Source organism: Carcharhinus amblyrhynchos, chromosome 6 (assembly GCF_965287045.1).
Source record: "Carcharhinus amblyrhynchos chromosome 6, sCarAmb.v2.hapA, whole genome shotgun sequence".
Lineage (NCBI taxonomy): Eukaryota > Metazoa > Chordata > Chondrichthyes > Carcharhiniformes > Carcharhinidae > Carcharhinus > Carcharhinus amblyrhynchos.
In genome coordinates this window covers 24801334-24816384 of record NC_137329.1, presented here as the reverse complement: position 1 = coordinate 24816384, position 15051 = coordinate 24801334, and the positions used below count along the sequence as shown (strand labels likewise).

Below are 15051 nucleotides of genomic sequence, written 5' to 3'. Positions count from 1 at the left end.
TTGTAAAATGTTATAATAACAACTTACATTTGTATATCGCCTTTAACATAATAAAATTCCCAAGCCACTTCAAGGGAGTAATCAGTTAAAAGTTGCGAAAAAGGGACATATTGAGACAGGTGACCAAACTGAGTCAAAGATGTAGGTTTTATGGTGGAAAAGAGAGAAACAAAAAGGTTCAATGAACGAGTTGCCAAATTGGGGGCTCAGGCAATTGAAAGGATGGTCATCAATGGTGGGATGATGAAATTGGGGATGTGCAAGAGGTCAGAATTGGAAGAGTGTGGAGATCTAGGAGGATTTGTAGTGTTGGAGGAGGCTACAGAGATAGAGAAGGGCAAGGCCAGGGAGAAATTTGCACATGAGGGTAAAAACATTAAATTTGTAGCATTGCTGGACTGGGAGCCAAGCAGGCATAGAGCATTAGAGGGCAGTACAGGCCCTTCAGCCCTCGATGTTGTGCTGACCAGTGGAACGAATCTAATGACCCTCTAACTTAAACTATTCCAATGTTATCCATATGCCTATCCACTGAGCATTTGAATGCCCTTAAAGTTGGTGAGTCCACAACTGCTGCAGGCAGGGCATTCCATGCCCTTACTACCCTCTGAGTAAAGAAGGGTGGGGTGGCAGGGGAACTTGTTTGGATCAACTCCGGATTACGGAATGTGGAAGCTGAGAGGCCAGTTGGGAGTACAATGGAACAGTCAAGTACGGAGGTAACAAAAACGGGAAGTAAGTATGCCATTTGCAGAAGTTATTTGCCTTTCACAAGCCCTTTTGTAAATATCTCGCAAATGTTTCTAGTTTTGCTCTTGATTAGTTGGATTAAGATAGTCAGGTGGTAGGGTTCCAGAATCGGACAGGATTGATAAATGGATAGGTGATCAATCTATTTTGCAATATTGCCGCCTGGGCGCCGAAGGCAAAAGTAGACTTTGCAATTTCTGTTTTTTCTTTGTAGACCAAGGGAAGTTAGTGTCATCCCGGAGCAAAGAAAGATAATGGGAGGTGCTGTTACACAACGTCAGCCTATGTTTATGTTGCATGTTTAATGTCTTGAGCCACTTCACAGAAACCATTGTGAAGCAAAGTTTCACACTGAGCCACGCAAATTTCAGTTTTGGGAGGGAATTCCAGAACTTCAGGCTCAGATAGGTGAGGGCACAGCTGTTGGTGGAGCAATGGAAATTGGCGATACTCAAGGCCAAAATTGCAGGAATGAATGCATGGATCTTGTGGGGGGTGTAGGGCTGGAAGAGGTTGAGAAAATGGGGCGGGTGCATGGAATCAAGGTTGCTGATCAGCTTATCAGCTTTATCAAACCTACCTCTGCTTTTGGTCGCCTGTCCTACTATCTCCTTATGTAGCTCACTGTCACATTTTATCTCCCTACGCTCCTGTAAAGGGAAATGGGATATTTCATTACTTAATATGTGCTCTATTAATGCAAGTCATTGTGGTTATTGTTTGCACCTTTTTAAAAAGATAATTAGTAAGAGCCAATGAGCGATGCAAGGATTTTTAATTGAATTATGATTTGGGATCTGCTGTCTGGAAGCAGATGCCGTAGTAACTTTCAAAAGAAATTAAAGGTATAGTTGAAGGGGAGAATTTGCTACATCCTGGGGAAAGAGGAGGAGTGGACCTAATTGGATAGTTCTACCAAAGAGTTGATACAGATACATTATAGATTCTCACATCATATCTTCCTTGTGTGGAAATAGAAACTAGTGCCTTTTATTTTAACTTTCAACTCTTACTCCTGAGTTTCTGCAGCTAAGTGGTTAGACAGGTGACCTCAAATACTTCTGTGTTGTCTGTAAATGACCCCTTGGGGCGGAATTCTCCAGCCGCGTTGGAGAAATTCCTGCCTAACTGTCAATGGGGTTTCACATTGTCCGCAACCCACCCGCTAAAATTCCAATGGCGGAGACGAGATGGAAGAATTCCAGCCCTGGTTTCTAACAACTAAGCCAAAGTTTGGTCACCAAAGATGTATAACCCACATCCTTCCCTCTGAAGCTATGATATAGAATTTTCCATCTTCCACAACCTCGTTGTCCCTCTGCCCAGGAATGTGAACTCCTGTGTTTTGGTCTTTGCTTGAATTTGTTTTTTAAGCATGGCCTTGCTCTTAAAGGAGACTCTTTAATTTAGACCAGGGCAATCAATTATTAGAATAATGTAAATTAATTCTGTTCCTGCAACTCGAAGCACCCAATTTCAACCCTTTCGCACAACCTCAACCTTTCAGTCCATGTAGGTTTTCCCTGAATATTTTCTTTTTATAATATTTTTGTATCTCCTCATCTAGGATGGAATGTACAGACCAGCATGGGCGTGTGAAAAATGCCAGGTAATTCTCCTGTTCTTTGTTTCTAAAGCACAGAATCTTCCCTAAATAGGCTGGGGTTGTCCTCTTGACCGCTGAGATTGTAATAGAGGTTCCTGAAATCATGAAGTGGTTTTGATAGAGCAAGTAGAGAGGAACCATTTCCGCTGGCAGGCTGGCCAGTAACCAGAGGATCCAAATGTAAGGTGATTCCTATCATCAAGGGTCCAATGAGAAGTCTCACCTGCACCATCTCGGGGCAGTTGGAAATGGACACTGGATGCCAGCCATTCCAGCAATGCTCATACCCTGACAAAAATAATTTAAAAAGGAGCAAATTCCAATTCTGTAGAACAGCAGTTAAATTTCAACCAGCGAATATCATTTTACAATGCGGATGTCTGTTGAGCTGAATTCTGGAGCGGTATTGAACTCCATTGTTCATTTTTCAGGGAGGCTCACAGTCAGATTGAAAAGCGACGTCGAGATAAGATGAACAGTTTTATTGATGAGCTGGCGTCGATGGTGCCAACATGCAATGCCATGTCACGGAAACTTGACAAACTCACTGTGCTGAGGATGGCCGTACAACACATGAAGACCTTAAGAGGTGAGAAAATTGAAGGGGGGGGGCGCGGGCGGTGGTCTAGTGGTATTACCACTAGACTATTAATCCAGAAGCTCGGCTAATGTTTTGGGGACCGGGGTTTGAATTACTGTGTGCAGTTTTGGTCGCCGCACTTGCGCAAGGATGTATTGGCCTTGGAGGGAGTGCAGAGGAGGTTCACTAGGCCGATACCGGAGATGAGGGGGTTGGACTATGAAGAGAGACTAAATAGCCTGGGTCTGTACTCGTTGGAGTTTAGAAGGATGAGGGGGGATCTTATAGAGACGTATAAGATAATGAAGGGGATGGATAGGATAGAGGTAGAGAGATTCTTCCCGCTTAGAAAAGATAGCAGGACTAGAGGACACAGCCTCAAGATAAGGCGGGGGACAGTTTAGATCAGAGTTGAGGAGGAACTTCTTCACTCATAGGGTGGTGAATCTCTGGAATTCTCTGCCCGTTGAAGTGGTGGAGGCTACCTCGCTAAATATATTTAAGTCATGGGTAGATAGATTTTTGATAGACAAGGGAATTAAGGGTTATGGGGAGAAAGCGGGAAAGTGGAACTGATCCACTTCAGATCAGCCATGATCTTATTGAATGGCGGGGCAGGCTCAAGGGGCTGGATGGCCTACTCCTGCTCCTATTTCTTATGTCCTTACGAATCCCACCACAGCAGATGGTGGAATTTGAATTCAATAAAATTATCTGGAATTAGGAATCCACTGTTGACCGTGAAACCATTGCCGATTGTCAGAAAAATCCAACTGGTTCACTAATGCCCTTGAGGGAAGGAAATTTGCTCTCCTTACCTGACCTGGCCTACATGTGACTCCACAACAAAGTGGTTGACTCTCAATTATCCTCGGACAACTAGAAGTAAATGCTGGCCAGACAGTGACGCCATGTCCCGTGAATGAATTTAAAAAAACGCAGGTGACAGATTAGTCCACATTTTGTGACAGCCAAGTCCCTCAGGTTTGTTTGATTTATATAAATCTTCCTATGTTGAAATTGTTTTTTTTTCTTACTCCTGTGTGGAATATAAGCTTCGGTGGCCTGACCAACATTAATCACTCATCACTAATTGCATTCCAGAAGGTGATGATGCGTTGTGTTCTTGAATTGCTGCAGTCTATGTGGTGTAGGTACACCCACAGTGCTGTTAGGGAGGGAGTTCCAGAATTTTGATCCAGGTACAGTGAAGGAACAATAATATGTTTCCAAATCAGGAAGGTGTGTAGCTTGGAGAGAAACTTGCAGGTGTTGATGTTCCCATGCCTCCAGTGTCCTTGTCCTTCTAGTGGTACAGGTTGTGAGTTTGGGAGGTACTTTTGAAAGAGCAGAGTGGCCATGTTACTGGACCAGTAATCCAGACATTTGGACACCTAGTAGGCTTTACTTGATTAATATCAGGAATGGGTGGGTTTTCTTATGAGGAAAGGTTGGAGAGGTTGTGTTTGTACCTTTTAGAGTTTAAAGAGTTAAGAGGTAACTTGATTGAAGCCTTTCAGATCCTGAGAGTGTGTTGACAAAATGGATGTGGGGAGGATGTTTTCTCTTCTCGGAAGATTTAGAACTAGGGCTCACTGTTTAAAAACAGGGGATCGCTCATTTAAGACAGAGATTAGGAGAAAACTCTTCTGGGAGAGTTGTGAGTCTCTGGGAAATCTCTTCCACAAAAGGCAGTAGAAGCAGAGTCTGAATATTTTTAAGGCAGCACAATATAGTTCTTCATTAGCAGTAGAATGAAAGGTTATTTGGGAGTTGGCAGGAATGTGGGGTTGAGGTTACAATCAGATCCGCCATTGTCTTATTGAATAGCAGAGCAGGCTCGAGGGGCTGAGTGGCCTACTGCTACTAATTTGTTTGTATGTACGTGCGTATGTATGTAATGCTCCAGAGACATGGATTCAGATCCCACCATGGCAGCTGGTGTACTTAAATTCAGTTAATTAAATAAATCTGGAATTAAAAACTGGTCTTGGTAATGGCGACCATTAAACTAGCAAATTGTTGCAAAACTCACCCGCTTCATGATGTCCTTTAGGAACATTAATCTGCTGCCTTTACCCAATGTGAACGTATATCAACTGTGGTAATTGCAACACAAAGCTTACTTGTTATTTTCCTGACATTATTTCACAAAAACAGCCAGATGTTCCAAATGGCTGTGTGGCTCCAGATCCATTGCCCTCTGAAAAGGCCAGACAAACCACTCAATGGCCAAGGGTAACTGGGGATATGGAGTGAATATTGGCTTTGCTAATGATGCCCACATCCTGTGAATGAATTTTAAAAAAAAAGTTCCATCTGTGTTAGAGTCTAGACCAGACTTGGATATTGAGGTGAGTAAAACCTCAATGATGGAGAATTTTGGGAGCCAGAGACCCAAAGCCATCTGTTCAAAACCAGCCCCACCCCCTTCAAGCACGTGACACTCACCACTGCTAAAAGTTTATTGCCTCGCCTGCCCGAGGCTCGTGAGATTCGGTCCGAGGCCAACGGAGAATGCCGTTCTGCGAACCTTGCCCGCCCCGATTGTGGGGTGGGTGTGCCGTAAAATTGTGGCCCACTTGCCTTGTCACAAATTGGTCATTGGCTATGTCACAAAATATTAGTTATTCATTAATGAACTGAATTGACACGACAATAAAAACAAGTACCCTTCCAATCAGTAGAATTTTATCTTCTTTATGGTTAGATATCATTTTCTATTCTTCAGTTTTCTTGACAAGAATCTGGCGGTATTATGGGTCGTACAGGTCAAGCTAACAAACTTCAGAATGTTCCAATTTAAAGCCAATTTTCAGATAGCAGAGATTAGAATCCGAAACCGATTTTTCCCCACTAAAGTATGGTATGACGATCCAAGTTTGGAAAATTGAAGATTAGAATGTAATTATCATAGAATCCATACAGAGCAGAAGGAGGCCATTTAGCCCATTGAGTATGTAATGACCATAATCCCACCCAGGCCCTATTCCTGTAGCCCCACACATTTGCCCTGCCAATCCTCCTGACACTGGTCAATTTAGCACAACTGATCAACCTCATCTGCACATCTTTGGAGCGTGGGAGGAAATCGGAGCACCCAGAGAAAGCCCACGCAGACACATGGAGAACGTGCAAACTCCACACAGACAGTGATCCGAGGCTGGAATTGAGCTTGGATCCCTGGCGCTGTGAGGCAGCAGTGCTAATCACTGTGCCACCCATAATTTTCAAACAATTGTGCAATTAAGCGCAACTTGATGGAAAACCTTGACAATGTTGTGGCAAGAGGAAGTGTATATATCAACAAGATATATAAAATATATATTGTAATTGAGTAACTGTTACATGTTAGAATGTGTAATTGTGATCGAAACTAGTCATAAGAGTTGAAAGTTGAGTTGCATTTTCAATCTAATCTTGATTTAAGATCCATCTTTATACCTTTATTGTTTTGATTTTTGTGATTACAGGAGCCACCAATGCTTACACAGAGGCTAACTACAAACCAGCTTTTCTGTCAGATGATGAGCTGAAACATCTTATCCTCAGGGTATATTTTTCTTTTTAACTGAGCCCTGCTTTAATTAAACTTCCATTTGGAAATGGGGAGTTGTTTGCTGTCTATCTATATAAAATCTGATTGTGTTCAGCAGGACCCCAGGATGGTGTGCTTTGTGTGACACTCACGGGATATGAAAAGGAAACAGAGCTAGTTATTTGCTACTTTTTTTTTGACCTTAAAATAACCTGACTTCCAAGGACACAAGACAATTAGGTGTCTGTCTGGAAAAATATCCAACAACAAGATTTAGCTCTGAATTGACCTCTGACTCTTTGATTTTAGATCACTTTCCTCTATTGGAGACATTAAAACTACAAACTAGGTTAGCAGCTGAACATCTTTCTAGTGCTCTATCTGCCATGAGTGATTTACTAGTACAATGTGCACTGCTTTTCCTGGAGTGTTAGGAATGTGGAACTTACTACTATCAGGAATATTTGAGGTGACTAGCACAGATAGATTTAAAGGGAAACTAGGTAAATGCACGGGGAGGATAGGAATATAAGAATATGCTAATCAGGTGAGATGAGGAAGCTGTTGTGGAGCATAAACCCTGGCATGGACCAGTTGAGTTGAATGGCCTGTGTCTGTGCTGTACTTTCTGTGTAATTACAGTGAAGTGTGTGAATGAGATTGGCCTTTTTTGTGCTGTAGCTGATATAGTGGAGTTTAAGTTTATTTATTAGCATTGCAAGTAGGCTTATGTTAACACTGCAATGACGTTGCTGTGAAAATCCTGTAATCGCCACACACTGGTGCCTGTTCGGGTACACTGGCGAATTTAGCATGGCCAATGCATGCCGTTTGGATTGTGGGAGGAAACCGGAGCACTCGGAGGAAACCCACACAGACACGGGAGAACCTGCAGACTTCGCAGAGACAGTGATTAAAGCTGGGAATTGGACCTGGGTCCTTGGCGCTGGGAGGCAGCTAGTATAACCACTGAGCCACCATGCAGCCTTCTTATCTGCTGGTTAACAAGAATGCTGTAGGTTATAAATAAACTAAACAAGACTACATGGAAACATATTTATCTATCTTTAAGCTGCAGTCAGTGCTTGGTATGTAAACCTCTGTGATGGTGTGGGTTACCACCTAAAGGAGATTTGAGGGGTTAACTACACAGAAGATAATAGAACATGAACCAGGTGTTATTTACCTCTGTTTATTCCTGCATTTAGTGCTCCTTAACAAGGTATGAACCTTTGAGTAAATACAGCTATTTCTAGCTGTAATTAGCAAGTGCTTAAAATCCCAGAACTAGCAACTTTGAAATTGGCACTAATGCAAATGGATAATGATTATTCCTTTTTGTAGGATCACAATTAAAACTGCCCATTTAGATTTAAAAAAAACATTCTTGATATTCATGACATCAAGAAGGAAGAAAAGGTGCCACAAATCCTTAGCTAGACAATACAGACTAATTTCAGATAGCATAAACGTCAATGCGAAGACAGAAATTTGAACTTCATGGGTGGGTTGCAGCAATGTTAGCTATGCCAAGGTGTGCAAGTTGAATTCAGCCTTCCTGTGATAAGGCACAACTTAATAGTATCCACATGTAGGGGAAATGACATTGTCACATTCATAGACCATAAGATATAGGAGCAGAATTAGGCCATTCAGCCCCATCGGGTCTGTTCCGCCATTCAATCATGGCTGATATGATTGTTGTCCCCATTCTCCTGCCTTCTCCCCGTAACCCTTGTTCCTCTTATTGATCAAGAACCTATCCATTTCTGCCTTAAAGACACTCAATGACCTGGCCTCCACACTCCTCTGTGGCGATGAGTTCCACAGACTCACCACCCTCTGGCTGAAGAAATTTCTCCTCATCTCAGTTTTAAAGAAGTGTCACTCTGAAGTTGTGCCCTTGAATTCTAGTCTCTTCCACTAGTGGAAACTTCTCCACTTCCACTCTATCTAGGCCTGTAAGTTTCAATTAGATCCCCCCTCATCTTTCTAAACTCCAAGTATAGACCCAGACTCCTCAACTGGTCATCATATGACAAATCCTTCATTCCTGGGATCATTCTTTATGTTTTTGGGAAGCAGCCACAGGAGTGTCACCATTCTTGCAAGGGCAAATATAGATCTGCAATGATTGAATTGAAACCAATTTTGTCTGTCTTTTTGTGAAACAAGAGCATCAGCACAAAGAAGGCCATTCACTCCTCGAGCCCATTCCAACATTGAATAGACCTTGGTTGATTTATATCTCAAACCTCATCCACCCACCATGGTTCCATATTTTTTATACTCTTGTCAAACAAAAATCTGTGGATCTCTGATTCAAAAATTTTAATTGAGCTATCACCTACTGCTTTATGTGGAAGAGAGTTCCCTGCTTTCACCACTGTTTGCATGAGGAAATGCTTCCTAACTTGCGGTTATGTCCTCTGGTCGTTGACTCACCACCAGCAAAAAATGTTTCCATCTGTCCTATAAAGTTCTTGCAAGATTCTAAAGATGTCAAAAAGATTACGCCTTCTCTATTCCAGGAAATACAAGCCAAATCTCTCTCCAGAATCTAACCCTTGGAACCATTTAATTGAATTAAAACTGCTATAATAAGTTCAATTGGAATTACACCTTTCACAGCCTTGGCTCGGTGGTAGCACCCTCTTGAAATTTTGGAGCCTGAAATGGATTGGTTGGGTAAGGATGTCAGAGGAGCAAACACAGGAAAATGGGATTTACGAAGAGATGTGAACCTTGATTGGCATCCATCACCTTGAACATTGACTCCACATAGTGGTTACAGTGTGTACCAGCTCCCAATGCACTACAGAAACTCGTCAAGGTTCCATTGACAGCATCTTTCCAACCTGTGATCTCTATCACCTAGAAGGACAAGGGACAGCAAACCCTGGGAACACCACCACCTGCAAATCGCAAACCGTCTGACGTTTTCGCCAATGGATCGTAATCCTGGAAATTCCCCCTGAACAACTCTGCGCCTATCCCCACATCACATGGAGTGCAGCAGTGCAAGAAGTTGGCTCCCCACTAACTTCTCGAGGGCAATTGGAGATGGACAAAGGCCCTTTCCAGAGAATCTCGCATTCTGAATAAATTTTAAAAAGGAGGAACAGCCATGAGAGGCTAACTTATTTTGGACATAGAGCATAGAAAGAGACCATTCAATACAAACAGCCCATGTCAGTGTTGGTGCTCTGCTCAAGTCTCCTTGTATATTTAAACATCTAAATCAGCCATTGGAGAAGATAGAACCATAGAATCTTTACAGTGCAGAAAAGGCCATTCATCCCATCGAGTCTACGCCAACTCTCTGAAAGAGCACCTCACCTAGACAACCTGCCCTATCCCTGTAATCTTGTGCATTTACCATAGCTAATCTACATATCTTTTGATACTAAGGGGCAATTTAGCATGCCTAATCCATCTGACCTGCACAGCATTGGAGAATGGGAGGAAACTGGAGCACCTAGGGAAGACCCACACAGATACGGGGAGAATGCACAAACTTCACACAGACTGCCACCCAAGGCCAGCATCAAACCTGAGTCCCTTTTGAGGAAGTGGTGCTAACCACGTTGCCACCACGCTATCCATTGTAACCATCTGTTCCCTTCAGGGGACGTAAGAAATCGGAGCAGAAATAGTCCAGAAGGTCTGTTAAGCTTACTCCGCCATTCAAATAGATGATGGCTGATCATCTATCACTACACTTTTTTTCCCATTATCCCCATATCCCTTAATGTCATTATTATCCAGAAATCTATCGATGGTGGCACTGCTGCCTCTCTGCCAGGGATCTGAGTTTCAATTCTGGCTTGCGTGACTGTGTGGAGTTTGCACTTTATCCCTGTGTCTCTCTGGGTTTCTTCTGGGTGCTCCAGTTTCCTCCCCCACCCCAAAGATTAGATTGACCATCCAAAATTGTTTCTTAGTTTCAGGGGGACTAGCAGGGTAATATATGGAGTTACGGGATTGTAGTCGGTGCAGGCTGCATGGAATGAATGGCCTCCTTCTGCACATAGAGATTCTATCTTTTCTGTTTTGGACATTCTCATTCTGTGATATTCCACAGCCCTCTGGGGTAGAGATTTCCATACCCGGTTCGATTCCTGGTTTGAGTCACTGTCTGTGCGGAGTCTGCATGTTCGCCCCCATGTCTGCATGGGTTTCCTCCGGGTGCTCTGGTTTTCTCCCACAGTCCAAAAGATGTGCTAGTTAAGTGCATTGACCATACTAAATTCTCCCTTTGTGTACCTGAGCAGGTGCCAGAATGTGGCAACTAGGCAATTTTCACAGTAAATTCATTGCAGTGTTAATGTAAGCCTACTTGTGACACTAAAAATTTAAACATTTAAGTTATAAGTGACCTTATTCTTCCTTCCAAAATGTACTACTTTAGATTTATTAGTATTGAACTTCATTTGCCAGTTATTTGTCCATTCTGCAAGTTTATTAATGTCATCCTGTAAATTGTTGCAGCCGCCTTCAGTATTGACTATCCCCTCCCAGTTTAGTGTCATCTCCAAAATTAGAAATTGTGCTTTTGATTCCAAAGTCCACATTAAGGTAAATTGTGGACAGTAGTGGTCTGAACACTGATCCTAGTGGGGCACTACTTCCCACCTTCTGACGCTCTGAATAACTATCCTTTACTCTGACTTTCTACTATCTGAGTTGAAGTCAGCTGACATCTCATTTGTCACTTGTTCCCTGATTCCACTTTCTCTGACCTCATTCATTAGTCTGTTAAAGGACACCAACTCAAAGAACTTTTGAACATCCAGATAAATAACATAAGAACATAAGAACTAGCAGCAGGAATAGGCCATGTGGCCCCTTGAGTCTGCTCTGCCATTCAATAAGATCATGGCTGATCTTTTTGTGAACTCAGTTCCACTTGCCTGCCCGCACACCATAACCCTTAATTTCTTTACTGTTCAAAATTTATCTACCCTGGCCTTAAAAACATTCAATGAGGTAGCCTCAACTGCTTCACTGGGCAGGGAATTCCACAGATTCACAATCCTTTGTGTGAAGAAATTCCTCCTCAACTCTGTCCTAAATCTGCTTTCCCTTATTTTGATGCCATGCCCCCAGTACTGGGTTTCACCTGCCAGTGAAAACAACTTCCCTGCTTCTATCTTCTCTATTCCCTTAATAATCTTATGTTTCTACAAGATCTCCCCTCATTCTTCTGAATTCCAATGAGTATAGCCCCAGTCTACTTAGTCTCTCTTCATAAGTCAACCTTCTCATCTCCGTAATCAACCTTGTGAATCCCCTCTGTACCCCATCCAGTGCCAGTATATCCTTTCTCACATAAGGAGATCAAAACTGTACACAGTTCTCATCAGCACCTTATCATCTGCAACATAATCTCGCTGTTTTTAAACTCCATCCCTCTAGCAATGAAGGACAAAATTCCATTTGTCTTCTTAATTACCTGCTACATCTGCAAACCAACTTTTTGTGATTCCTGCTGCATCTGCAAACCAACTTTTCGTGATTCACACACAAGAACACCCAGGTCCCTTTGCACAGCAGCATGCTGCAATTTTTTACCATTTAAATAATAGTCCATTTTGACGTTATTTCTGTCAAAATGGATGACGTCACATTTTTCAACATTATACTCCATCGGTCAGACCCTTGGTCACTCAGTTAGACTATCTATATCCCTTTGCAGACTTTCAGCATCCTCTGCACACTCTGCTCTGCCACTCATCTTAGTGTCATCTACAAATTTTGAAACACTACGCTTGGTCCCCCAGCTCAAATCATCTATGAAAATCTTAAACAATTGCGGTCCCAACACTGATCCCTGAGGCACACCACTAGTCACTGATCGCCAACCAGAAAAACACCCATTTACACTGTTTGCTTTAGTTAGTTAACCAATCCTCTATCCGTGCTAATACATTACCCATAACACAATGCATCTTTATCTTATGCAGCATCCTTTGGTGCGGCACCTTGTCACATGCCTTCAGGAAATCCAGATACATCACATCCACAGGTTCCCCACTGTCCACTGCGTGTGTAATGTTCTCAACTACTGCATTACCATCATCTACTCTCTGTTACCTCCTCAAGCGATTTAGTAAGATTCGTCAAGTCCAGTTAAAATCTCCTATTCCTAATGTAGTGCATTCTAGACCTGTTCCAGTGAATAAAATTATAGAATCCCTGCGGAAGGAGGCCATTCGGTCCCCCGAGGTCGTGCCAACCATAGTTCCACCCAGGCCCTATTCCCATAACCTCACGTATTTACTGTTATTCCCGTGACATCAGGGTTAATTTAGCGTGGCCAATCAACCTAACCTCTACATCTTTGGACTGTATGCGCAAACCACAGCACTTGGAGAAAACCCACGCAGACACAGGGGGAATGTGCAAACTCCACACAGACAGTGACCTGAGGCCAGAATTGAACACTGGTCCCTGGCACTATGAGGCAACAGTGCTAATTACTGTGCCTCTCTGCCGAATACTTGGTAGAATTCTTCACCCAGTTCTGTGGAAAATGTTTGACTTGTTGTTGATCTGTCAATTATTCAGCATGTATAGGATGGCATGGTAGCACAGTGGTTGGCACTGCTGCTTCACAGCTCCAGAGACCTGGGTTTGATTCCCGGCTTGGGTCACTGTCTGTGTGGAGTTTGCACATTCTCCCTGTGTCTGTGTGGGTTTCCTCTAGGTGCCCCGGTTTCCTCCCACAGTCCAAAGACATGCAGGTTAGGTTGATTGCCCATGCTAAAAAAATAATTGCCCTTAATGTCCTGAAATGTGTAGGTTAGAGGGATTTGCGGGTAAATATGTAGGGATATGGGGGTAGAGCCTGGATGGGATTGTGATCAGTGCAGGCTTGATGGGCTGTACTGTAGGGTTTCTATGATTCTGTGATATATATTGGAGGGGTTATTGACTCATTGTAATGGAAGAAAGTGGGGAAAATATCACCTTTTTATTGGAGAATGTTTACTCATCAAACTGTTTACTGTTCCCACAGGCAGCTGATGGATTTCTTTTTGTTGTGGGTTGCGATAGAGGAAAGATACTTTTTGTGTCTGAATCGGTTTTCAAAATCCTCAACTACAGCCAGGTAAATTGAGTCTTGCAATGGGCACAGATCTCTTCGCCGGCCTGATCTTCTCTCTACTGAGATGTTTGTAGTCTGGCATTTAATGGAAATTGTGGACTCAGTGAGGGAAAGGCTGTAAGGAAAGAGCTGGCTAACAGGATTTGACTATTGAAGAGCTAGCACCAGCTTGGGCACAAGGGGCCGAATGGCCTTTTCTCTTTGTTCTGTGATTGTACTGATACAGTGTTCATAGCAATTAAAAATATTCTATGCATTTGATGTAATATAATTCTCAAGTTACATGCAGTAGCGACATAAGCCTTAATAAAAATTAGTTCACATTTTGGGACCTGATTTAAGGTACTTAGGCAAAAGAACCAGATGGAACATGACATTGAAGAAAAAGTAGTTTTATGATCTGATGTACACTGCCTGAAAAGTGGTGGACGTAAATTCAATAATAACTTTCAAAAGGGGATTAGGTAGATACTTGACAAGAAAACGCACTGTGGGACAATTGAATAAATCTTTTAAATAACTGGCAAACACACAATGGGCTAATTATGAGTAATTACTAAACATAATTGAAGTTGTGAATTTTTTTCAATCTTTAAATTATGTCTTTTGTTGTTAAAATTACTAGGCTGTGTTGTCACCACCCATGTGTGAGTCAGAAGGTTTCAGGTTCAAGTCCTGCTCCAGAGACTTGAGTACAAAGCCTAGACAGACACTCCCCAATTCCCAATCACTGATTGAGCGCTATCAAGGGGTCAGTACTGACAGAGCACCGCGCTGTCGGGGGCTCGGTGCCGAGGGGGCGCCGTGCTGTCGGGGGCTCGGTGCCGAGGAATTAATACTGGATAGTAATCGGAGCAATGAGATATCTTGACTCATTTACACCCTGCTAACCCAGGAATTAACCGGCTAATTGCAGATTCTCTGCTTTTGTCCCTTCTGAGAGCAAAACGTTTGGCACTGACTGGGAGTGAACTTGGCAGTTTTCTGGTCTCGCTCAGGGACGTGATAGAAGAACTCAATAAGCTACTGGAATAGCTTCAACCTCTCATCATGAATTATTTGTTGGATCAGCTCAAAAACAAATGCTTGGCCCAATTAAAGAAAATATAGACTTGATACTTTCCATGTCCCAAAGCGCTTTACTGCCAATGACATACTTCTGAAATGTAATCACTGTTGTAATGTGGGAAATGTGGCAGCCAATTTGCACACAGGCAGGTCCCATAAATAGCAATGCGATAATGACCGGACATTCTGTTTTTGTGGTGTTGATTGAGGGTTTGACAATTGTCCAGTACACCAGGGAGAATTCCCCTGCTCCTGTTCAGAATGGTGCCATGGCATCTTTTATATCGACCCAAATGACAGATGGGGCATCATCCAAAGTCTCATTCAAAAAACAGCATCTCCAATGGTGCAGCACTCCCCTGTTAGCTCACTGGAGTGTGAGCCTTGATTTATTTTTG

General features: G+C 42.7%; 1 protein-coding gene across 6 annotated transcripts in view; it reads left to right on the top strand.

Annotated features, from left to right (window-relative positions):
• Window positions 1-15051, top strand: part of bmal1a (basic helix-loop-helix ARNT like 1a) — a 127416-nt gene that overhangs the window by 91541 nt on the left and 20824 nt on the right. For all 6 annotated transcript variants that reach the window (XM_080190050.1, XM_080190048.1, XM_080190047.1 and 3 more), the window contains 4 exons: window positions 2318-2359; window positions 2788-2945; window positions 6410-6489; window positions 13496-13588. In XM_080190050.1, coding sequence (XP_080046176.1) covers window positions 2318-2359; window positions 2788-2945; window positions 6410-6489; window positions 13496-13588 — 373 coding nt within the window. The remainder of the gene's footprint in view (window positions 1-2317; window positions 2360-2787; window positions 2946-6409; window positions 6490-13495; window positions 13589-15051) is intronic.